The sequence below is a fragment of the Hemiscyllium ocellatum genome, chromosome 6, assembly GCF_020745735.1.
Source record: "Hemiscyllium ocellatum isolate sHemOce1 chromosome 6, sHemOce1.pat.X.cur, whole genome shotgun sequence".
NCBI lineage: Eukaryota > Metazoa > Chordata > Chondrichthyes > Orectolobiformes > Hemiscylliidae > Hemiscyllium > Hemiscyllium ocellatum.
Window position 1 is genome coordinate 119,399,012 of NC_083406.1, and position 26,224 is coordinate 119,425,235.

The 26,224-nt window shown below is 42.1% G+C and overlaps 1 protein-coding gene across 2 annotated transcripts in view; it reads right to left on the reverse strand.

The window, feature by feature from the left end:
- Nucleotides 1-26,224, reverse strand: part of uvrag (UV radiation resistance associated gene) — a 315,405-nt gene that overhangs the window by 48,283 nt on the left and 240,898 nt on the right. For both annotated transcript variants that reach the window (XM_060826320.1, XM_060826321.1), the window contains one exon: nt 6,503-6,581. In XM_060826320.1, the coding sequence (XP_060682303.1) occupies nt 6,503-6,581 (79 nt within the window). The remainder of the gene's footprint in view (nt 1-6,502; nt 6,582-26,224) is intronic.

The following is a 26,224-nucleotide window of genomic DNA, read 5'->3' on the forward strand; positions in this document are numbered from 1 at the left end:
TCCCCAACGCTAACCTCTTGCCCCTTGGCTCATCAAGAATCCATCAACCTTCGCCTCAAAAAACTGAAGGACTCTGCTTTCACCATCTTATGAGGAAGTGTGTTCTAAAGGCATTCTGCCTCAAAAGAAATCACTCCTCCCCCCTTATTTTCAAAACAGTGACTTCTGAATTCTAAATTATCCCGTGGGAGGATATATACTGCAAGGTTTGTAGCGCAGGTTGAGGTTTAGGGTGTAGGTTTGCTCGCTGAGCTGTAGGTTTGATATCCAGACGTTTCATTACCTGGCTAGGTAACATCATCAGTGGCGACCTCCAAGTGAAACAAAGCTGTTGTCTCCTGCTTTCTATTTAAATGTTTGTCCTGGATGGGGTTCCTGGGGTTTGTGGTGATGTCATTTCCTGTTCGTTTTCTGAGGGGTTGATAGATGGTATCTAGATCGGTGTGTTTGTTTATGGCATTGTGGTTGGAGTGTCAAGCCTCTAGGAATTCTTTGGCATGTCTTTGCTTAGCCTGTCCCAGGATAGAGGTGTTGCCCCAGTTGAAATGGCAGTTTTTTCCCTCAGTGTGTAGGGCTTCGTGGGAGTGAGAGTCGTGTCTTTTTGTGGATAAGACCATAAGACATAGGAGTGGAAGTAAGGCCATTTGGCCCATCGAGTCCACTCCGCCATTCAATCATGGCTGATTGGCATTTCAACTCCACTTACCAGCGTTCTCCCCGTAGCCCTTAATTCCTCGAGACAACAAGAATCTATCAATCTCGGCCTTGAAGACATTTAGCGTCCCGGCCTCCACTGCACTCCGTGGCAATGAATTCCACAGGCCCACCACCCTCTGGCTGAAGAAATGTCTCCGCATTTCTGTTCTGAATTGACCCCCTCTAATTCTAAGGCTGTGTCCACGGGTCCTAGTCTCCTCATCTAACGAAAACAATTTCCTAGCGTCCACCTTTTCCAAGCCATGTATTATCTTGTACGTCTCTATTAAGTCTCCCCTCAATCTTCTAAACTCCAACGAACACAATCCCAGTATCCTCAGCCGTTCCTCATATGTTAGACCTGCCATTCCAGGGATAGCTGGTGTTCGTGTATCCTGGTGGCTAACTTTCTTCCTGTTCGTCCTACGTTGTGTATGTGGCAGTCCTTGCATGGAATTTTGTAGATGACTTTGGTTTTGTCCATGGGTTGTACTGGGTCTTTTAAGTTTGTTAGTTTTTGTTTGAGTGCTACTAGGATTCTGAGGGGTCTTAGTAGTCTGGCTGTCATTTCTGAAACTTCTTTGATATATGGTAAGGTGGTTAGGGTTTCTGGCTGTGTTTGGTCTGCTTGTAATGGTTTGTTCTTGAGGAATCTGCGGACTGTATTTTTTGAGTATCCGTTCTTCTTGAATATATTGTATAGGTGTCTCTCCTCTGTTTTCAGAAACAAAAACTAAAACTTAAAGACCCAGTACAGTGCACGGACAAAACCAACGTCGTCTACAAAATTCCATGCAAGGACTACCACAAACACTACGTAGGACAAACAGGAAGTTAGCTAGCCACCAGGATACACGAACACCAGCTAGCCACAAAAAGACACGACCCCCTCTCCCTTGTAGCCCTACACACGGAGGAAAAAATATGCCATTTCGACTGGGACAACACATCTATCCTGGGACAGGCTAAGCAAAGACATGCCAGAGAATTCCTAGAGGCCTGGCACTCTAACCACAACGCCATAAACAAAAACACAGATCTAGATACCATCCATCAACCCCTCAGAAAATGAACAGGAAATGACATCACCACAAACCCCAGGAACTATCCAGGACAAACATAAATAGAAAGGAGGAGACAACAGCTTCGCTTCACTTGGAGGTCGCCACTGATGATGTTACCTAGCCAGGTAATGAAACATCTGGATGTCAAACCTACAGCTCAGTGAGCAAACCTACACCCTAAGGATATATACTTTTGCATATACCCCGTCAAGACCCTCAAGATCTTACATGCTTCAATCAATTGTGGTTTTACTTTTCTAAATTTCAAGGTATATAAATTCTACCGTACCCAGTCTCTTCTTGCAAGGAACCCCCCCCACCCCTCCCATCATTCCACATGGTCTCTTTGCTAGATCTTTGCCCACTAATTTAACTTATCTATACTCCCTTGTAGTCTCCATTGCCTCTTCTCAGTTACTTTCACAACTTGGTGTTATGAACAAACTTAGCAACGATACCTTTACTTCCTACATCCAAATAGTTAATATAAATTATATAAAGCGGAGGAGACAGCACAGGTCCTTGTGGCACACCCCTCTTAACATCTTGCCAAACAGAAAATTATACTGCCAATAATCTTCGCTAACATAGTTAGGATATGGTAGCACATCATTGAGGTTATATAGCTAATTGCCTCAAACTCTGGGCTACTGAATCAGAAAGGAGAGCTCAAATAGCACGAAAATCAATAACAGCAACTGAGTGATTTAAATTCAATTAAATATAGAAGAAATTCAAAAGCTAGTATTAATAGTGGTGGGAATAAAACAACTGGTTCAATAATGTCCGATAGAAAATTAAACTCTTCGGTGCTTACCCAGGACTTCAAACTCTCAGCAATCTCCATGACTCAATCACCCACTGAAATGGCCAACCAAGTTACTCAGTTATATCATACGCCATATGACAGACTGCAACACTCAAGGGCAATTAGCAATAAATAGAGCAAAGAGTGTGGATAGCTGAGTAAACTGAAGTATCACAGAACCCAGAGTAGGCCTTTCAGCCCTTTGATCCTGCTGCACAAGTCATTAAGACCATGAATGATCAGGTTGTCCTCTCAGCTGCCCTTTTCTGTCAGCACTCTATAATCCTTGACTCCCTTGTCTATCAATAATCTAAGTTGGTCCATTTAAAGATTAAAACTTCACTGCTTTCTGTGGAAACAAATAACCCACAGAGGAAATGAAACCTCATTTCTTAAAAGGGAAACTTCTTAATCTTAAGATATGCTCCTTAGCGTTAGCTTACCCAAAAGGTAGCATACTCTTGGCCCACCTTATCCACCTTTCTCATTATTCTAAACTCTAATGAGTAAAATCCCAAACTAACAGTTCAACTTTCATAACAAACTCTTTACCCAAGAATGAGTCGAATGAATCTTCTGTGAACTGCTTCTACAACTTTTGTTAAAAACAACAAATTGCACAAAGATTTCAGATGTGTTCTCACCAACACCTTGTGACATTGCAGGAAGTTTCTCTACTGTTATATTCCATTCTCCTTGCAATAAAAGGTAACATGCCATTTGCTTCGCTTCTTGTGTCCTCATAATGCTTATATTCAAAGACTGTGCTGAACAATTTTGTTAATTTCATGTTGAACTTTGGTGCTTAAACTACACTAAAGTTTTAAACCTAGAATGTGGGTTTGTAAGTATTTCCTCAAAGTTGTGGATGAGTAGACCCCACAGCATGAGATCTTAAAAGTTTAATCTTAAAACGAGAGCTAGGACATTCAGGGGTGATGTCAGCAAGCACTCCTTCACAAGAGGGTGTAAGGAATCAAGAACATTCTTCCCCAAAAAGCTATCAAGGCTCCAGATCAACTGAAGATGCTAAAGCATAGGTTGAGTGTTTTGTCGAGTGACAGCGTTATGAGTGAAGGTGCATCCTTGGTTTTAAGATGGAGATAAGTCATTACAGATTGGTCTATGCTTTTCTTACAATTCAACTCCATTAAAGTGGCTCGCTTCAGCTTAAATAACTGCTTAGCTTAACATAAAGACATTTTCACTTTAACATTGAGTATGCATTGCAAACATATTTGATTAAAAAATGTTAACCAAAACCAGCAACAATACATGGTAATTAGCAAATGACTTCAGATCAAAAGGTATGACAGAAACACATCAACAGATGCAACGTGCAGATCTCACGTGTTGATTTTGATACAATGATTTTAGGCCCAACTGGACGTAATAAATCTTGCAGATGGTGTACTGCCTTTAGATTTGAAATTACCAACACACTGTCCCATATGCTGTTCTTTAGCAGGCCAAGGTCGCAGCAAAATCCCTCACTGCTGCTTTTACTTTCAAGTACATACGGAATGGGATTAGGGAGAAATTAAAATCTGACAAACCACCACACAGACACCAAGTCAAAGTTTAGAAAGTTAAGAAGCATGACCACTACTAATCAGAGTTCCTTGAGCTTTAAGGGCTGTTCCTCGGAGGAGGGGGTCGAGCATCCTGCTCCAACTCAGAATACCACCAAAACTCCATATCTCATTCACATCCTTATTTCGAAAACTTTGGGATCAACTCATTTGGATCCACTTAAATCCGTTCAGGCTCTTGGCTAATAAACTTCGTTTAAACAAAAATAGACCTTAAAGCACAGCGCCAAATGGATCTGTTGACATGCTGAGTTTGACACTTAGTGGTGAAAAAAAAAATTACTTTTCAGTCCATTCAGGCTAAGCAAAGTTTTTTTTTAATCTAAAGAGCCAAATAGAAGACATTTCAGTTTTAGGTCTTTTCTGCTTTTAAACATATGTTTAACAGGCACTCAATCTACATTCTGTTACATACAATCTAAGAAGTCACAATTGGTCAAATAACCAGTCCTATTGCAGCAGGGTCATTGATGAAAATCAGCTTTCCCGAGATGAAGAAAATCAGAAAAAAAAATTAAATTTCTCTATGTACGTACAATGCACGCAACAATACAGAGACATATGAAATAAATTTTTAGATGGGGTAACAGAGTCAAATACTCAAACAATTTGATACTTAGGTGAAATGATTGTGAGGGTGCAGCGCTGGTAAGCAATATGGAGGATTTTGGTGTTAGAACGAGCACAGCAGTTAGATTGACATTCAAATATATTTATCTTCTGATCAGGGTCAACTCAAGTGGGCAGGACGGAGGATCAATGGTTAACACTGATGCCTCGCACCCTCAAAGACCCGGGTTCAATTCCAGCCCTGGTTGAGTGCCTGGATGGAGTTTGCACATTTGCCTCACGTCTTTGTGGTTTTCCTCCAGGTGCTGTGACGTGCTTTCATGATACAAAGATTAGGTGGATTGGCCATGCTAAAGTTGTCTATAGTATTCAGGGATTTGTATGCTAGGTGGATTAGTTATGGTAAATGTGGGGGTATGGGGATACAGTATGGCTCTGGGTGGGATGCTCTTCGGAGCATCAGTACAGACTATGGGCTGAATGGCCTCCTTCTGCACTGTAGGAGTTCGGAGTCTAAGTTAGCAGCCAATTCTAAACATGATCAGAGTCAGAGTCATTTAAGGAACCAACAATCACTTGTGTAGGATGTGCTTCAAGTCCACCCTTAGAACAGGCTATGGCTATTTTTAAAAGGAGGTTCACCATCTCTCTTGGAGTCAATTTGTGGGTGGCACAGTGGTTAGCACTACTGCCTCACAGCGCCAGAGACCTGGGTTCAATTCCCGCCTCAGGCGACAACTCTGTGTGGAGTTTGCACATTCTCCCAGTGTCTGCATGGGTTTCCTCCAGGTGCTCCGGTTTCCTCCCACAATCCAAAAATGTGCAGGTTAGGTGAATTGGCCTGGCTAAATTGCCCGTAGTGTTAGGTGTAGGGGTAAATGTAGGGGAACGGGTCTGGGTGGGTTGCGCTTCGCCGGGTCGGTGTGGACTTGTTGGACCGAAGGGTATGTTTCCACACTGTAAGTAATCTAATCTAATCTAATCTCAATTAGCTCAGGTTTGCTAGGTAGCTGGTTTGCGATGCACAGTGATGTCAACAGTGTGGGTTCAACTCTAACACCATGAAGGATTCCCCTTCTCAACCCTTCCCCTCATTGAGTGATAGTGATCCTCAGGTTAAACTACATCAGTTGCCTCTCTTGAAGGGAGTGGCGTTACAATCCAGTAGGACGTCAATGACTTGACCTCTCCGAACTGGCCAATCAACTTATGGAGGAATCAAGTTTTGACCGTTCGAAAGCGAAGGAACATGGTCAAATGCTGGTGGTTCCTAACTTTCCAGCTACCAAATAGCAAACAATATCTCAGAGAGACTGAAAATTGGATACATGGCATCATTTTGTTACAAAGGCACAAACTCCACGTATGTTTATTTATGTCACAAAACTGCAAATCAAATTTTAAGTGAGGGTATAAACCACTTGATGCAAAAAAACAAAACAGAAGTGGGTCAAAATGGCAACAGGAAACAAAAGGCTCATAACTGCTATTAGTATATTCCTGCCAAGGCATTAAAACTGTAAGCTAATACAGCTTGAATAAACAGTAAGGCATCCAAGCCTACATCAAATAATCGAAATGCGTAAAGTAACTAAGCGATTAAGTTGCTGTCTGTGCCTGAGTGGAGGTATAAAGTATAACATCAAGGTACAAAAGTACGTGACTGACTTTCAGATATTAAATACTGTTTTGTTCTACTATGCAATCTGAAGATGGAAGGAAAGATAGATTTCACAACTCCCACAAATCCCACCCCACCAACAGTCACCTACCTGTGCAATGTTTTTGTTCAGTAAATAAACTCCATATTCAAACTGAAACCTTTCTCCTCCTCTTGGATACAGAGGGAACCTGTGAACACAAACACAGGAGAACCTAGTTAATAAAGCTATCTGGGGGAACAAGGACTACAAATTATAGGTTTACATTGCATTTGGTTTTACCTTTCTGTATCAGTGACACAAGTTATAATTCAGCTTTGCACATAAGATTATCCTGAGTTCTTGCATCACATCAAATGAGACACAAATATTAATGCAGTAAATGCAGCAAAGGTATTGGCATCAACAATACCCTGGCTCTTACACTATAGCTCCAGACTAGGTATGAATTGAGCCAAACTGTTCTAGTACAGCTACAACTTTGGTATGCATCAGTCATTGCAGAAAATTGCCAAGGGTATGTTCTGTTACAAAAAGCAAAACAAATTCAGTGTGGCCATTTGCTGTCCCATCACGCTTATCAACCTTCAACAAAACAATAAAGTGGTTTTGGGAATTGGTGTCGAGAACTTACAAATAATAAAAGGTCACGGATGGTGCAGTTTGGGTTCCAACAGGTCATTTGACTCCAGACTTCATTGCAGTCTTGGTCCAGACATGAAATGAAACACTAATGTTTGGATGCGATGCCAGGACAGCTGCCTTTGACGCTGAGACAGTATCTGACAGCAAGGAGTCAGGGCAAAATTTAAGGCTAGAAAACGCTCCACTGCTGAGAGTAATACCTGGCTTAAAAGGAATATATCTATTGTTGTTAGCAGTCAGTCATCTCAGTTTGTGGACATCTCTGCAGGTACTCCTCCAAGTAACTGACCTTGGGCCAACCACATTCAGCTGCTTCATCATTGGCCTCCCTCCATCAAAGTCAGACACAGATATTCATCAAGGATCAGCTCAGGTGCAGACAGCAATTTAAATCACTGAGCTGCTTTATACATGTTCTATGTTCAGTATTGTTCGCAATTTTTCTGAAACTGAAGCAATCCATGCCCAGAAGTCCTGGATAATATTCAGTTATCATTCAGCATTCTATCATGTACAGGCCACACAACTGCCACTGACCATCTTCAATAAGACAGAATCTAAATCAGCCATTCAGGATTTCAACGACTTCACCATTGCTGAAATCCTCACTTTCAACATCCTGGTGTCACCAGTGACCAGAAAATTAAGCCAACGTCAATGTTATTGTCACAGGAGCAGGGAATCCTAATCAGCGAGCTCCCCAAAAATCAGTATAATATTCAAATATAGTTCAAAGTGTGAGATAGAGCTGCACTCATCCAGTTAAGGGGAGAACACCAAGTTAAAGACCACCCAGTACAAAGTAGGCCACTTGATCAATACCCCATGTTTTTAATAGCACCTTTAATGTGATCCAAGGCTCTTGGCAAGTGTATTACAACATAAAACATGATACTAATCCATATGGGGAGCTATTTGTGCACATGACTAAAACCTTGATCATAAAAGCAGATGTTAAAATGTCTTAAATGAGCAAAGTGAGGAAATTCATGGAGAGGCAATTCATGGAGAGGCATAGGGAGGAAATTCTGGAACTATATCAGAGTAATTCAAATTGGGGAATGCATATGTGGCCAGAGTGAGGCACACACATACTGCAAAGAATTGTGGGTGGCAGGAAGCATTGGAAAGTAAAATTGATGTAGAATATTAGTCATACTCTGGTTAAACGGCTCATCTTCAGGCTGAATGGCCAAATCCTGCTTCTAATTTCTATGTTTCAATATTCTGAGGAAATTATAGGGAGGGGAAGAACTGAAAACATGGGCACAAGTTTTAAAATCAATATTAATTGACTGGGAACCAATGAGGGTAAGCAAGCACAGGGATCATAAAGTAACAGAATATGCCACAAATTGGGATATAGGCAGTTTTAGATGACCTGAATTTTATGGAGGGTCAACACTGAACAAACCAGCCAGGGGTTCACTGAAATAGTCATATCCAAAGACAAAGTCTTGGTTGAGGGTTTCAGCAGCAGATGAGCTGAGAGAGCAGCAAAACTAAACCACGGTACAATTACAACATTTAAAAGACATCTGGATGAGTATATGAGTAGGAAGAGTTGAGGGATTTTAGCCAAATGCTGGCAAATGGGACGAGATTAATTTAGGATACCTGGTTGGCATAGTCAAGTTGAATTGAAGGGTCTGTTTCCATGCTGTACATCTCTCTGACAAAACAGCAGCTTTTTTGATCAAATACAAGCACAGTATAACTCAGCAGGGAAAAAAGTTGAAACAATAGAAGCAACATGAACAGGTAGAGTCAGGCTACCACAGAACCACGGTTTTAGTTTAACTTTCAGTAGTTGTTGGAGTTTTGATGTTTGTTGTGGATGCTACTATACATCCCTCTTGGCTAGAGCAAAAGGATCAAGTTCCCTCTCTCTGACAGTTCTTTTCTCCTGGACTTGAGAAACATTGCACGCGAGACGATCTAAGTTACTCAATTTACCTTTGCCAAGGGTGCATTTACAGGGTGTTACTATATTGGTAGTTAAATAATCTATTATTTCTGTTAAATTCTGTTAAATTTCCCAATTGAATTAAGTTGTTACAATTCTTCTTTCTTTTGTTTGTATTTTAATCACAGGGCAGGAATAAAAGTTTGGCTTGCTTAAAGCTGTGAAATGTGACCAATTGAATTCCATTTCGAACATAGCACCTTACACACGCCTTCAAATAAGATAAAAAATAGGGTCTAGGCTCTCTCCTTGATATATTTGAAGGGGGTTTTAGTCTGGTCCATAACACTGTATACGGTTAGATAATGCAGCAGAATCTTGTTAGCACAGATTTGAATGCACTGCTATATTACAGCTTTACCAGTTTCTGTCTTATTTGAACCGGGGTGGGGTGGGGGGGAAGGGGAGTCTGGACAGAAGCGATGGTGCCAACTAGGTGAGCAGCTTTTGCTGATCGACTGAAGCTGGAAGGAACTGCACACACTTTACTACAGCAGCAGTTTATTCCGATCTCAATCCTGCATAGCAAACAGTCATCTGGTATGATACATGTTTAATGAACACAATCCACCCCTACTCGCCAAAAAAATTAATTTTGTGTCGGCTCCTATAACAAAAGGAACTCATTAAAAATTTCGCTTTCTCATTCCACACCAAAATAGAATAAACTTTCCCATGTCGAGCTACTCGAGGCTTGCCCTTTCAGGAGACTGAATGTTTGCTTTAGGATGGCCTCAATGCTAAAGGGCCATTGTGTACAAAACCTGCCCTTGGGCTGAACCTGGCTAATTCATCACCTGGCATGTTTAATTGGTAGCATACACTGTAGTCAGTCAGTCAGTCAGTTTTATACTGTAAAGGGAGGTTTGCTACAACAATTCAAGTTTTAAATTGAGGAATACAGGAAAACATGCATTTTTGAAAAAAAACAAACCCAACAGGGAAAGGATGTTAGACTCAACAATCCAACCATTTAAGGAAGCAGAATCTGGAAAATTTTGATTTATTTTGGATTCTTCCACTTAAGTTATAAAGGGTTTGTTTTTAAAGGTAAAAACAATGACTGCAGATGCTGGAAACCAGATTCTGGATCAGTGGTGCTGGAAGAGCACAGCAGTTCAGGCAGCATCCAAGGAGCAGCGAAATCGACGTTTCGGGCAAAAGCCCTTCATCAGGAATAAAGGCAGAGAGCCTGAGAAATAAGCTAGAGGAGGGTGGGGGTGGGGAGAAATTAGCATAGACTACAATAGGTGAGTGGGGGAGGGGATGAAGGTGATAGGTCAGGAAGGAGAGGGTGGAGTGGATAGGTGGAAAAGGAGATAGGCAGGTAGGACAAGTCCGGACAAGTCATGGGAACAGTGCTGAGCTGGAAGTTTGAAACTCGGGTGAGGTGGGGGAAAGGGAAATGAGGAAACTGTTGAAGTCCACATTGATGCCCTGGGGTTGAAGTGTTCCGAGGCGGAAGATGAGGCATTCTTCCTCCAGGCGTCTGGTGGTGAGGGAGCGGCGGTGGAGGCTGCCCAGGACCTCCATGTCCTCGGCAGAGTGGGAGGGGGAATTGAAATATTGGGCCACGGGGCGGTGTGGTTGATTGGTGCGGGTGTCCCAGAGATGTTCCCTAAAGCGCTCTGCTAGGAGGCGTCCAGTCTCCCCAATGTAGAGGAGACCGCATCGGGAGCTACGGATACAATAAATGATATTAGTGGATGTGCAGGTAAAACTTTGATGGATGTGGAAGGCTCCTTTAGGGCCTTGGATAGAGGTGAGGGAGGTGGTGTGGGCGCAGGTTTTACAGTTCCTGCGGTGGCAGGGGAAAGTGCCAGGATGGGAGGGTGGGTTGTAGGGGTGCATGGACCTGGCCAGGTAGTCACAGAGGGAACGTTCTTTGCAGAAGGCAGAGAGGGGTGGGGAGGGAAATATATCCCTGATAGTGGGATCTTTTTGGAGGTGGCAGAAATGCCGGCGGATGATTTGGTTAATGCGAAGGTTGTTATGGTGGAAGGTGAGCACCAGGGACATTCTGGCCTTGTTACAGTTAGAGGAGTGGGGTCTGAGGGCGGAGGTGCGGGATGTGGACGAGATGCGTTGGAGGGCATCTTTAACCACGTGGGAAGGGAAATTGCGGCCTCTAAAGGAGGCAGCCATCTGGTGTGTTCTGTGGTGGAACTGGTCCTCCTGGGAACAGATACGGCGGAGGCGGAGCAATTGGGAATATGGGATGGCATTTTTGCAAGAGATAGGGTGGGAAGAGGTGTAATCCAGGTAGTTGTGGGAGTCAGTGGGTTTGTAAAAAATGTCAGTGTCAAGTCGGTCGTCATTAATGGAGATGGAGAGGTCCAGGAAGGGGAGGGAGTTGTCAAAGATGGTCCAGGTAAATTTAAGGTCAGGGTGGAATGTGTTGGTGAAGTTGATGAATTGCTCAACCTCCTTGCGGGAGCACGAGGTGATGCCAATGCAGTCATCAATGTAGCGGGGGGAAGAGGTGGGGAGTGGTGCCGGTGTAATTACGAAGATCAACTGTCCTACATAGCTAACAAAGAGACAGGCATAGCTGGGGCCCATGTGTGCGCCCATGGCTACCCCTTTGGTCTGGAGGAAGTGGGAGGATTCAAAGGAGAAATTGTTAAGGATGAGAACCAGTTCGGCCAAACGAATAAGAGTGTCAGTGGAAGGGTACTCCGTGTGGAATGAGTTGGTTAGAGGCAGGCACTGGGGAAGCAAATGTTGGCTACGTAGAACAGTAGTTCTTCCATAATTAAGACCATAAGACATAGGAGTGGAAGGAAGGCCATTCGGCCCATTGAGTCCACTCCGCCATTCAATCATGGCTGATGGGTATTTCAACTCCACTTACCCGCATTCTCCCCGTAGCCCTCAATTCCTCGATACATCAAGAATCTATCAATCTCTGCCTTGAATACATTTAGCGTCCCGGCCTCCACTACACTCTGCGGCAATGAATTCCACAGGCCCACTACTCTCTGGCTGAAGAAATGTCTCCGCATTCCTGTCCTGAATTGACCCCCTCTAATTCTAAGGCTGTGTCCACGGGTCCTAGTCTCCTCACCTAATGGAAACAATTTCCTAGTGTCCACCCTTTCCAAGCCATGTATTATCTTGTAAGTTTCTATTAAGTCTCCCCTTAATCTTCTAAACTCCAATGAATACAATCCCAGGATCCTCAGCCGTTCCTCGTATGTTAGACCAACCATTCCAGGGATCATCCGTGTGAATCTCCGCTGGACACGTTCCAGTGCCAGTATGTCCTTCCTGAGGTGTGAGGACCAAAACTGGACATGGTACTCCAAATGGGGCCTAACCAGAGTTTTATAAAGTCTCAGTAGCACAACGGTGCTTTTATATTCCAACCCTCTTGAGATAAATGACAACATTGCATTCGCTTTCTTAATCACGGATTCAACCTGCATGTTTACCTTTAGAGAATCCTCGACTAGCACTCCCAGATCCCTTTGTACTTTGGCTTTACGAATTTTCTCACCGTTTAGAAAGTAGTCTATACTTTTATTCTTTTTGCCAAAGTGCAAGACCTCGCATTTGCTCACGTTGAATTCCATCAGCCATTTCCTGGACCACTTTCCAAACTGTCTAGATCCATCTGCAGCCTCCCCACTTTCTCAGTACTACCTGCCTGTCCACCTAACTTTGTATCATCGGCAAACTTCGCTAGAATGCCCCCAGTCCCTTTATCCAGATCATTAATATGTAATGTGAACAGCTGCGGGCCCAACACTGAACCCTGCGGGACATCGCTTGTCACCGGCTGCCATTCCGAAAAAGAACCTTTTATCCCAACTCTCTGCCTTCTGTCAGACAGCCAATTCTCAATCCATACCAGTAGCTCACCTCGAACACCATGGGCCCTCATCTTGCTCAGCAGCCTCCCGTGTAGCACCTTATCAAAGGCCTTTTGGAAGTCTAGATAGACCACATCCATTGGGTTTCCCTGGTCGAACCTACTTGTCACCTCTTCAAAGAATTCCAACAAGTTTGTCAGGCACAACCTCCCCTTACTAAATCCATGTTGACTTGTTCTAATCAGACTCTGCTCTTCCAAGAATTTAGAAACCTCATCCTTAATGATGGATTCTAGAATTTTACCAACAACCGAGGTTGGACTAATTGGCCTATAATTTTCCATCTTTAGTCTTGATTCTTTCTTGAACAAGGGGGTTACAACAGCGATCTTCCAATCATCTGGACTTTCCCTGACTCCAGTGACTTTGGAAAGATCTCGACCAATTCCTCCGCAATTTCCTCAGCCACCTCCCTCAGAACTCTAGGATGTATCCCATTGGGGCCAGGAGATTTATCAATTTTAAGACCTTTTAGCTTTTCTAGCGCTTTCTCTTTTGTAACGGCAACCATACTCAACTCAGCCCCCTGACTCCCTTTAATTGTTGGGATATTACTCCTGTCTTCCACTGTGAAGACTGACGCAAAGTACTTGTTAAGTTCTCCTGCTATTTCTTTATCTCCCATCACTCGGCTTCCAGCATCAGTTTGAAGTGGCCCAATGTCTACTTTTGCCTGTCGTTTATTTCATACGAATTGAAAGAAACTTTTACTATCATTTCTAATATTACTGACTAGCCTACCTTCATATTTGATCCTCTCCTTCCTTATTTCTCTCTTTGTTATCCTCAGTTTTTGTAGCCTTCCCAATCTTCTGATTTCCCACTGCTCTTGCCCACTTTATAGGATCTTTCTTTTTCTTTAATACATTTCCTGACTTCCTTTGTCAGCCATGGCTGTCTAATCCCTCCCTGGATAATCTTTCTTTTCTTGGGGATGAATCTCTGTACAGTGTCCTCAATTATCCCCATAAACTCCTGCCATTGTTGCTCTATCTTCCCACTAGGCTCTGCTTCTAGTCTATTTTTGTCAGTTCCTCTCTCATGCCCTCACAATTACCTTTATTTAACTGTAACACCATTACATTCAATTTTGCCTTCTCTCTTTCAAACTGCAGACTGAACTCTACCATATTATGATCGCTGCTTCCTAAGGAGGTTCCCTTACTTTAAGATCTTTTATAAAGTCTGGTTCATTACAAAGCACTAGGTCCAGAATAGCCTGCTCCCTTGTGGGCTCCATGACAAGCTGTTCCAAAAAGCCATCCTGTAAGCATTTCATGAATTCCCTTTCTTCGGATCCACTGGCAACATTATTTACCCAGTCCACCTGCATATTGAAGTCTCCCATGATCACCGTGACCTTGCCTTTCTGACATGCCTTCTCTATTTCCCGGTACATGTTGCGCGCCTGGTCCTGACCATTGTTAGGAGGTCTGTACACAACTCCAATTATGGTTTTTTTAGCTTTTGTGGTTCCTCAATTCCACCCACAGACTCCACATCATCTGATTCTATTACACCGGCTTTTGCCTGAAAAGTCGATTTCGCTGCTCCTTGGATGCTGCCTGAACTGCTGTCCTTTTATAACTTAAGACAGCTTCAATATTCTGCACCATGAGTCTAAATTAGCAACTGTTTAAACTACTACATTGCGCAGCATACTGTACTGAAACAGTAAGTGCATTGCAGAACACAATGACCGAGCCCCCATAGAATTTGTACCATTGACCAGACCATTATGAAATGGTCTAGCTTTTGACCCCTTTGTTTCAAGCCAATTAAGGTCAGGAATGAAATTCCTACTTTTCAGACGCTCACTGCTGTCTGAAGGGGATAACTATGAATGTATAATATGCTAATATGATTGTATACAGACTTTAGAAAGGCTACGTTGGCATTGGAGGCTGTTCAAAATAGATTCACTTGGGCTCAACTTATCAAGAACACCTACACAGGTTAGGCCTTTATTCATTCAAGTTTAGAAAAATGAGAATGAAGCATACAAGATTCTGATGGGGCTTGCCATGATAGATGTTGAGATGATATTTCATCAGTAGGAGAATCAGCCAGCCGGGGTGTTGATCAGCATTGAAATCATGATACTAGTTTCATAAAATACTGCCATATTTATAAAGGTCTTGAAGCCATTTCCATAGTCACTGAGCAAAGGCAAGTGAGTGAGTGGCTGGATGTCTGGTGAGTGAAATGTTGGCAAAATGTCACTAAAGGAATGCCACAGGGTTTGGTCCTCAGACCTCAACTACATTAATAGACTTGGAAGCAGGGATACAAGTTACTGCAACCAAATTTGCATATAACACTAAATAGGTGGTAAAGAAAGACGAGATTTCCTGGGGTAGGGATATAGGTCCTTCAGCCCAATAAGTCCACATCGACCCTCCGAAAGATTCCCCATCCAGACTCATTCCCCTACCTTATATTTACCCCAGACAAATGCTCCTGACACTATGGGCAATTTAGCATGGCCAATTCACCTGACCTGCACTTCTTTGCATTGTGGGAGGAAACCAGAGCACCTGGAGGAAACCCATGCAGATACGGGGAGAACGTGCAAACTCCAAACAGACACAGTCACCTGAAGTTGCAATCAAACCTAGGTCCCTGGAACAGAGAGGCCAAGTTGCAAAAAGGAAATCAGAAATTTACTAGTAGATACGATAGGTTAGGTTTCTGGGCAAAAACATGGCAGATAGATTTAATCAGTGATAAGCGAGAGGTTATCCCTTCAGGTCAGAAGAATAGAAAGGCAACTTTTTATCTGGAGTGGTGTAGAGGGTTCTGCATACCTTCATGTATGAATCGCACAATTTACAGCCATAATCAGAACTGGTCTTCCTGTTATTGCTACCAAAACTGGATAACCTCAACTATCCAAATTATACTGCATCTGCCATGTATTTGCCCATTTATACAACTTGCCCAAATCAGACTGAAGTATCTCTGCATTCTCTTCACAGCTTATCCTCCCATCCAGTTTTGTCTCATCTGCAAACGTGGAGACATTACGTTTTGTTCCCTCATCTAATTCATTAATATGTATGATGAATAGCTGGGGTCCATGCACTGATCCCTATGCCACTCCACCAGCCATTTCAAAAAACGTCATTTATTCCAACTGTTTATTACCTGTCTGCCAATCAGTTTTCTATTCACTACCCCAATCCCACACACTACAAATTTATATATTCATCTCTTGTGGGACTCTGTCACAAGCCTTCTGAAATTCCAAATAAATCAGATCCACTCGCTCCCATTCTTCAACTCGACTAGTTACGCCCTCAAAGAGTTCCAACAGATTTGCCAAGCAGGATTTGCCTTTTTAGGTCCATGCTGTCTCTGTCCAAACCTGCCACTGTTTTACAAATGCTCAGCTATTAATTCTTTTATCATGGACTCCAGTATTTACCTCACTACCAACATCAGGCTGACTGGCCTACAGTTCCTCCTGGTTTTTCTGTCAATCTCCCCTTTTAAGTCAAAGGGTGACATTAGCTTCCACCCAGTATGAACAGACTGTGTCAGAGGCTACAGAATCTTGCAAGATGACCGTTAATTTCTATTATTTCCACGGCCACTATCGTAAGTAATCTGAGATGTAGATTATCAGGGCCTACGGATTTAATCGGCCTTCTCTCCCACCAATTTCAATAACACCGCTGCCTTTCTAAAACGGTTTTCCTTTAGTACCTTCCTCTCTTTCCCAACATTTCTGGTATCCAATTGATGTCCTTCTTTTTGAACACCGAACCAAAATACATCTTCATTTGGTCACCCATTTCTTTGTTCATTATAGACACTGCTGTTTCTGACATTTTTCTTCAACAATCTTCCTCTCTTCATATACTTTTTAGAAACTTTTACTGTCAGTTTTTTATGTTCCTAGCAAGTTTATCTTGGACTCTATCTTCCCTTCCTTAATCAATCCCTTTGTCTTCCTTAGATTAATCCTAAACTGTTCCCACTCCCGAGGTTAGTTGGGCTTTTTTAGTGACCAATTTGTATGTCTTTTCCTTAGATCTACTACTATCTCAAATTTCCTTTATTAGGCAGGGTTTGGCCACCTTTCCCATTTTACTTTTGCGCCAGGCAGGAATGAATTGTTGCAGTCCATTACCTTTCCACCACCAACCCTTTAAAAAACATCCCCCAACTTTCCAAAGTTTTGGAAAGAATTCTGAGCGATAGGATTTATGACTATTTGGCAAAGCATAGCCTGATTAAAGGCAGTCAGCATGGCTTTGAGAGAGGCAGGTCATGCCTCACAAATCTTATTGAGTTCTTTGAGGAGGTGTCAAGACTAGTTAACGACGGTCAAGCAGTGGATGTGGTGTGTATGGACTTGTGCAAGGCATTTGATAGGGTTCCCCATGGTAGGCTCATTCATAAAGTCAGGAAGTGAGATACAGGGAGATTTGGCTATCTGGATTCAGAATTGGCTGGCTGACAGAAAGCAGAGTGTGGTTGTAGATGGAAAGTATTCTATTGGAGGCCAGTGTTGAGTGGGGTCCCGCAGGACTCTGTTCTTGGGCCTCTGTGCTTTGTAGTTTTTATAAATGACTTGGATGAGGTGGTTGAGGGGTGGGTTAGTAAATTTGCAGATGACACAAAGGTTGGAGGTGTCGTTGATAGTATAGAGGGCTGCTGCAGGATGCAGCTCGCCATAGACAGGATGCAGAGCTGGGCTGAGAAATGGCAGATGGAGTTCAACCTGGATAAATGCGAAGTGATACATTTTGGAAGGTCAAACTTGAATGCTGAATATAGGATTAAAGACAGGGTTCTTGGCAGTGTGGAGGAACAGAGGGATCTAGGTGTGCAAGTACGTAGATCCCTCAAAGTTGCCATCCAAGGGGATAGGGTTGTTAAGAAATCATATGGTGTTTTGGCTCTCATTAACAGGGGAACCGAGTTGAAGAGCCGTGAGGTTTTGCTGCATCTCTACAAGTCCCTGGTGAGACCACACTTGGAATATTGTGTCCAGTTCTGGTTGCCCTACTATAATAAAGATACAGAGGCTTTGGAGAGGGTGCAAAGAAGGTTTATCAGGATGCTGCCAGGACTGGAGGGCTTGCCTTGTGAAGGAAGGTTGAATAAGCTCAGACCTCTTTCTCTGGGGAGGAGGAGGGAGAGAGGAGACCTGATCGAGGTGTACAAAATAATGAGTGGAATAGGTAGAGTCAATAGCCAGAGACTTTTCCCCAGGGCAGGGGTGACTGGAGTCATAGTTTGAAGATATTAGGAGGAAGGTATAAAGGAGATGTCAGAGGTAGGTTCTTTACACAGAGAGTTGTGAATGCATGGGATGCGTCGCCAGCAGCGGTGATGGAAGCACAGACATTAGGGACATTTAAGCGACTGCTGGACATGCACATGGATAGCAGTGAGATGAAGGGTGCATAGGTTAAGTTACTATACTTTACATTAGGATTAAACCTCAGCACAACATCGTGGGCCAAAGGGCCGGTTCTGTGCAATACTTTTCTATGTTCTAATTATCACACCTCATATCTTTGCAGTTTCCTCTACTGAGATTCAGGATACTCATCTCAGGATCAACAACGTCAATCTTCATCTTGAGGAATTATATCACATTTTGGTTCCTCATTCCCAAGGGATGTTTCACAGCCACCTATTAATCCTCTCTCATCAATTAATACCCAGTCACCTGGTTCATTTCTTAATGTTTTCATCCAAAAAGCCTATCTCCTATACAGTCCTAGAATTCACACACTATTGCATGGTTTATAATTGGACTTGCCCAATTAAAGGTTAATGTGAGCCATAAGGACAGGTGTTCCTTTATTGCATGTGCCTCAAATTTGCTGTTTAATGCCATTCCCAAAAGTTACTTCCAGAGCTTTGGTGTATATAAATAATCCCCACTTGTGATTTTTGCCTCTTGATTTTTTTTGCATGTATACCCATTCACAGATTTCATATTGTTGGAGCTAATCTCCTTTCTCACTATCACATAATTTTCGCTTTAACCAGTATTGCAACTTCACTACTTTTTAGCCAAAACAAAAAAACAAAAGGAGACATCGAACAAAGATCACGCTGCAGATCAGTCATCTTCCATCTTTTAGCATTCAAGACCTGAATCCATTGTTCTACTCCTTGCCCATAGCTTTAGATTGGGTAATTTTTGGAAACAGCAGTTTTCCCCTTGGATAATGGAATCATCCAACTCTGCCTCAATCAACAGCTGCTCCAAGGTTCTGCACAACCAAGCTGCAATGGAATCCTTTCCTCACTGAGGATTTCTCCCATCACCAATTATGTAGGGGAAAAAAAACAACCCTGTTCACTTTGTCAAAACCCATTGCAAACACTGCAAGTCTGCCAGTTTTCTCCAGTGGAAATTGCCTCCAAAAACACCAAGTCTTTCCTCATAACTAAACCTTCCCATCCAGGCATCAATTTTGTGAATGAAAGCTCTTTATACTGTGATTCAGTATGCTCCAGGCTCATAGTCAGAACAGAATCCCATATTGCACCAGTATGTATTTCATATTGGTGCAACTCATCTCAATTGCTATCACAGCCCTCTTCTTCAGTTCTCTTTGCAAGATAACCTAACGATAGAAACATTCAAATTCCTGGAATGGAGGGATTACCTTACACTGAAAGACTGAAGCAACTGGGCTTGTATACCCTTGAGTTTAGAAGACTGAGGGGGGATCTGATTGAGACATTTAAGATTATGAAAGGATTGGACACTCTGGAGACAGGAAACATGTTTCCGCTGATGGGGAGTGCCGAACCAGAGGACACAGCTTAAAAATACGGGGTAGACCATTTAGGACAGAGATGAGGAAAAACTTCTTCACCCAGAGAGTGGTGGCTGTGTGGAATGCTCTGCCCCAGAGGGCAGTGGAGGCCCAGTCTCTGGATTCATTTAAGAGTGGGCGGCACGGTGGCACAGTGGTTAGCACTTCTGCCTCACAGCGCCTGAGACCCGGGTTCAATTCCCGACTCAGGCGACTGACTGTGTGGAGTTTGCACGTTCTCCCCGTGTCTGCGTGGGTTTCCTCCGGGTGCTCCGGTTTCCTCCCACAGTCCAAAGATGTGCGGGTCAGGTGAATTGGCCATGCTAAATTGCCCGTAGTGTTAGGTAAGGGGTAAATGTAAGGGTATGGGTGGGTTTCGCTTCGGCGGGTCGGTGTGGACTTGTTGGGCCGAAGGGCCTGTTTCCACACTAAGTCTAATCTAAAAAAAAAGTTGGATAGAGCTCTCAAACATAGTGGAATCAAGCATTATGGAGATAAGGCAGGAAGTGGACACTGATTAGGAATGATCAGCCGTGATCATATTGATTGGCGGTGCAGGCTTGAAGGGCTGAATGGCCTACTCCTGCACCTATTGTTTATTGTCTAAAGAGTTGTGAGGTGTTAGAAAGTATCTAATATTAAACTGGTTTGAGAAATGGCTCAAAGTCATTGCACAGAACACTTGCAGCAAGGCAATAATTGACTTTTATCCCAATGTGAGCTGTAAAGACCAATGATGAAACCTCTGTGCTGAAGGTTGCCTGGAACCAAAATGTTAAATTCTGCTTCCTTTCCACAAAATGATGAAAGACCTGCTGAGCTTCTTCAGCAATATCTGCTTTTGTTTTAAAAATGTGATACGTTGTGCATTCTTACATTTGCTCCTCAGCTCTGCTGCTTTCTAGTAGTTCAACTTAGATGAACAGAAACAAGTTGCAGCTTGGCAGTGGCAAAACTAAACCGGTCTATTTTTGTTCCTGTTAGAAACTGCATGCCCCAAGTTCCAGATTTCACCATCCAACTTGGGTCTTTGATCACTGTGAACCTGACACATGTAATCTCTGTTGTGTTTGGCCCAGACATGAGCACTGAGTACAATTCTCATCAACCATTAAAACTCCTGTTTCCACCTTTCCGATATCGCTCAATTTTACTCTGATTTCTCCCTTGCTACAGGCGTAATTCATATCTTAAGCAGAACCCTGCCTGGCTCTTGAATATCTCAAAAGCTTGTGACTTCTATACATGCCAAAAACTCGTACTCATAAGTGTTCTCACATTATGCAACTCATCCATCTTTACCCTTCCAGACACTCACCTCTTTTTAGCAGTGCACAAATTATAAAATGCGGCTTCATGTTTACACATTACTTCATGCTTTCAGGATCATAGAACTGTAAGGTTATCGTACAGAAGGCAGCCATTTAGCCCATTGTGTTTCTGTGGTTAAATGATCCACCTTACTTTACATTACTTCCAATCTCCACAAATTCTACTTTTAATCTCACTTTCGTTTTAAGTTGCTGATTATTTTTGATGTTCCATTTCACATATATTTCTACCCCCATAAATTGCGTTGGAATCTTGAATCATAAACACTCCACAACCTATATTTGTCTTTGCAAATAAAGTCTATTGATCTTTAAAGGTCTCTTTAAACTTTAGCAAACTCTATCACCTCAGGAACTATCACCAATTCCTGCTCAATGTCTGACTCTCCTCAGAATGGTTCCCAACAATTAAAAAGCAAGTTGCCACAATGATTTCAATCCACTTTTATGGATGCCATTAATCAATTAAGTCACTGCCTTAAAGTATACTTCCATCCACGACTATAAGTTACTGTTCTTGAGTAGTCCAGCAGACAATGAAGGAACTTATTGTCAGTATTAGCTGAAATCAATACATTATGTATATGTAATTGTCAGTGGTTCATTGGCACGACAACTACACGATGTAAGATAATCCTTGAGGTTGCAATAAAAATGTCTCGAGGACTATAAACACCAGCAAGTTACAACTTGGGAGTTTCTTTACTACACTTTCCTTAAAATTAAAAAAGTTAAGTGAAAATGGGTAAAACCTTTTGGCCTTTAATGAAAAGCAAATGCTTTTGTGGCAACGAAGTGTTTACAAAAATTATGGCATGACATTTTATGAATCCTTAGCCACATCACCTTGCTCCTCCATTATATTGCTCTGACACCTGTAACTTATTACAGGAAAGTAACAAAGAATCCTTTTGAGTGGGAAAAATGAATTATTGAGATATTTTAAACTGATTATTGAACCAGTCTTCATTTTGATGATTGCCAGGTCATTCTGCTTCCTCCACACAAAATGCAACTCAGAACCATGTTTAGGAATAAACTTGATAGAATGTAAAATACGGCCTCCTAAATTTCAATTGATCTCCTCTTCTGCCACACTAAACCCTCTCCACAGGCAGACACGTTTTACCAGTTACATTGGATTAACTTTGTAAAACAATGGTGCAGCCTCAACTGGAACAGCATCAAAGTTTGAGGAAACTTTAGGCAGGTTGTGAGAGATTGAGAGGATACAGAGAAGATTCTTCAGAATTATCTCAGGGCAGATGGACTACAGTGACGTGGAGAGATCGGAGGAGAAGAATTGAAAAGAGAAGAGAAGATTCCAAACAGATTGAATAGAAGCTTTCAAAAACCATGAGAGATCCATACACAGTAGTTAGAGAGGAGAAAGAAGGGCTTATGCCTGAAACATCGATTCTCCTGTTCCTTGGATGCTGCCTGACCTGCTGCACTTTTCCAGCAACACATTTTCAGCACAGTAGTTAGAGAACCTATTTTCATTGGTGGAATGTTGAAAAGTAGAGGGACAGGTGAATGGAACCAACTGAGTTGCTCTTGCTGAGTTCTCAAAGACAAAAGGCTAATTTGACCCTTTTTCAGCTGTAACCATTTAAAGATTCTAGATCTACAAAATGGCAACAATTCAAGAAAGAATGAGCTTTACATCAGACAGGGAGAAAGTGAGGACTGCAGATGCTGGAGTTCACAGCATTTCCTAGGTACTGAAGGTCAGATGCAGAATGACTGTTCCATTCCCCAACAGTGATTGATTTAATAAGAGACGTACATAGAAACCATTCTGAGTGAACAATGGTTTGGTACGGCTACTGCTCTGCCCAGGACCGTAAGAAACTACAGAAAGCTGTGCACGCAGCCTAGACCACCATGGAAGCCATCCTCTCATCCATGGACTCCCTTTACAATTCTTGTTGCCATAGAGGTGCTGCCAACAGCAAAGACACCTCTCATCTCAGTAATACTCTCTTCCAACTTCTTCCATCAAGCAGAAGATTCAGAAGTTTAAATAGGTCCAAGAACAGCTTCTTTCCTGATGTTATTAGGCTGAAGAATGGACCTTGCTAATTTCAAGTCTAATGTTAACCTTGCTTTTGTGCACTTCCTTGTATGCCTCACTGTCTAAACACCCTGTGATCTGCATGTCCTTATGTTATGATCTGCTCGTACTGCTCACAAAACAAAGCTTTTCACTGTACTTAGGTTCATGTCACAATCACAAATCAAATTAAAAAGGATTGCCAATGACTTACTAAGCAGAAAATAAGTAGTTGTTGATTACAGAGGAATTGGTTTGGAGGAGTTACTGAGCTACTAAAATAACCATGAAGCTGAAAGATCAAACATCCTTTAAGGGAGGAAACCTGCATTCCTTACCTTGGACGTGCAGATTTAGTCCCCACGTGAAACACGAGACCCTTAACCACCCTCTAAAGAGGCCCAACAAGTTGCTATGCTTCACTTCTATCTTCTCATGGTAACTGGGCAAGTGCCAGAAGCACAGACCTAAATAATCAGACCTCACATCCGATGATCAAATAAAACTTAGTTCAACTACCATTCATATCATTTGTTAGTGAATTTGCACCTAGATAAATTAATGTGCAACAAAATATTAAGATTTCCTTCATAATCACAGATTCATAATTCCTATTAATTAATGAGCGTACAATTTGTTACTAGTTCGAAAAGCTTGCCCTCCTCCACAAGGCTAACAGTTTATTTGCCTTCCTTATGAACTGAATTTGGACACCAGCTTTTTGCGATTCATGCAAAAGGACCCCACATCTTCTGTGCTGCAGCTTTCTATGGTTTTTTCCTCCATTTAAATAATACTCAGGTAATAAGCTATACTCTCCTGCTTCAATATCTGTGGCAGAGCATTTTAAGCTCTAACTCCCTGTAGAAAGGCATTTAACATGACCTCTTACCAAAAGGATATGGACGCTTTGGAGAGGGTGCAGAGAAGGTTTACAAGGATGTTGCTTGGTATGGAAGGTGCTAGCTATGAAGAGCAGTTGAGTAGGTTAGGTTTATTTTCACTAGAAAAAATGAGATTGAGGGGGGACCTGATTGAGGTTTACAAAATCATGAAGGGTATAGACAGGGTGGATAGAGACCAGCTTTTTCCCAGGGTGAAGGATTGAATAATAAGAAGTCACGTTTTCAAGGTGAGAGGTGGAGAGTTTAAGGGGGATACACGGTAAGTACTTCACAGAGGGTGGTGGACATTTGGAAAGCGTTGCCAGCAGAGGTGGTAGAGGCAGGCATGGTAGATTCATTTAAGATGCGTCTGGACAGATGCATGAATAGGTGGGGAGCAAAGGGATACAGATGCTTAGGAATTGACCGACAGGTTTAGACCGTACATTTGCATCGCCCGAAGGGCCTGTTCCTGCGCTGTAAATTTTCTTTGTTCTCTAATCTGGACACAGTGGTAGTATCCCTACCTCTAAGCCACAAGCTCCCACATCAGTTCAGGTCCCAGCTCATGATGTGATGGCCATAAAACAGGTGCCATAATATTAAACAAGTTCAGTAACATTCAGTAAACCCTCCAATACAACTCTGGACAGTAGCAAGAGCGGGAGAGTTACCTGATCAGTTGGAATCATGTGGCACTTGTACCACAAGCTTCCCACATTTTAAGTGTTCATGTACAGGTCCTGACCATAAGCAATCTTGACCTTGATTCTGAGTCAAAATCTAGCCTCGTATGCTACACTGCTTATTTGTTTCCAAAGGGGAATTTTTTATGGAGTAAAAGCACAAATGATAATGGACAGGGAGGCAGTATACTTTGTAGAAATTGTAGATTTCATGACTGATCAGAGGTATATTCCTGCTTCTCGGATGTTGCCTGACCTGCTGAGCTTTTCCAGCACCACTCTAATTAGAGGTATATAGCCTGGTGTTAGCCATGACAGTTATCTGGTTGAGTAAATTTGGAGAATAAGGATTTGCTTCTCAATCCCAAGTTCCCAGAGCCCTTTTTGCACCAAACTTTTGCAATCACCATGCAGGTTTAAATTTTGAACAAGGCATTCCATCCGTGAGAGAGACTTAGAAACATTTCAAGTACTACTTGAAACCAACATCATTGGTGGAAAATACTTCAACTTTATAAAGAAAAGCAATTTTACTAAGATGAAATAGAACCAGCTTATTGAAGAATAAACAGATTAGCAGAAATGAATTCTGTGGCTTTGAGAAGAGAGAGAGAAAATGTTCAATATTGGGAAGAAAAACTATTTTCACATTTCACAATACTGTAACTGTCATTTCAAACTTCATCCAACATTACAGCATGTGGTAGAATCTGCCACCAAAAAACACCGTTATGTACAGGACGGATATCTGGGAGTCATTAGTTGTCAAACAATTGACGGCAAGGTCAAGCAGTTTATAGCCATCTTAGCCTAAAGATCAGGTTGCAACCTTGAGGTCACTCCCTAGTATGGACTATTGATAATTATTAGTGTATGGCTTTAATATTCTGTTTTAAATTATTTCTGCTTTTCTACTGCCTGTTACCCTTGATATGAGAATACTTGCACATTCATAATGAGCTACTTTGGCTACATTTTTCAGTAAGGGCAGTGTGAAAGTATTTATCTTGAAAGGTAATGCCTCTTACAAAGATTAGATCATTTTAGACCCATTGATAATGCTAAGATAGATTGACACATCCACTAAGGTTACACAAGAGAAAACAACTTTGCTCTTAATTTTGGATAAGATGTTAAACCAATGCCCTGTCTGTTCTGTCGTTTGGATATAATATGCCATGGCACTTCATTGTAAAAGAAGAGGAGTGATTTCCCCCATTTCCAGGTCAATATTAATTCCTCAATCAACATTGCAAAAATCTCATCATTAGTATATTTTCACATGCAGGATTTTGGCTGTGTGCAAATTTGATGGCACACTTCTTCCATCACAACAGTACACCAATGGCTTGGAGAACTTCGGGACGCCCTGTGATCATGAGTGTCCTATATAAACGCAACTCTTCACCAAAAAATCCAATTTGTGTATTTAACTGAAAGAGAAGGAATTTAATTGGGAAAGTGTTAATGTTTTAGATACTGGAAGGTGAACAACAATTTCCTGACATTTTCCCAACCAAGTCAAAATTCAATTGCTAACATTAAAATGAAAAGACTGACCTTAAATCAAATTATTTATGCTTGGTGCAGCAACTTGCT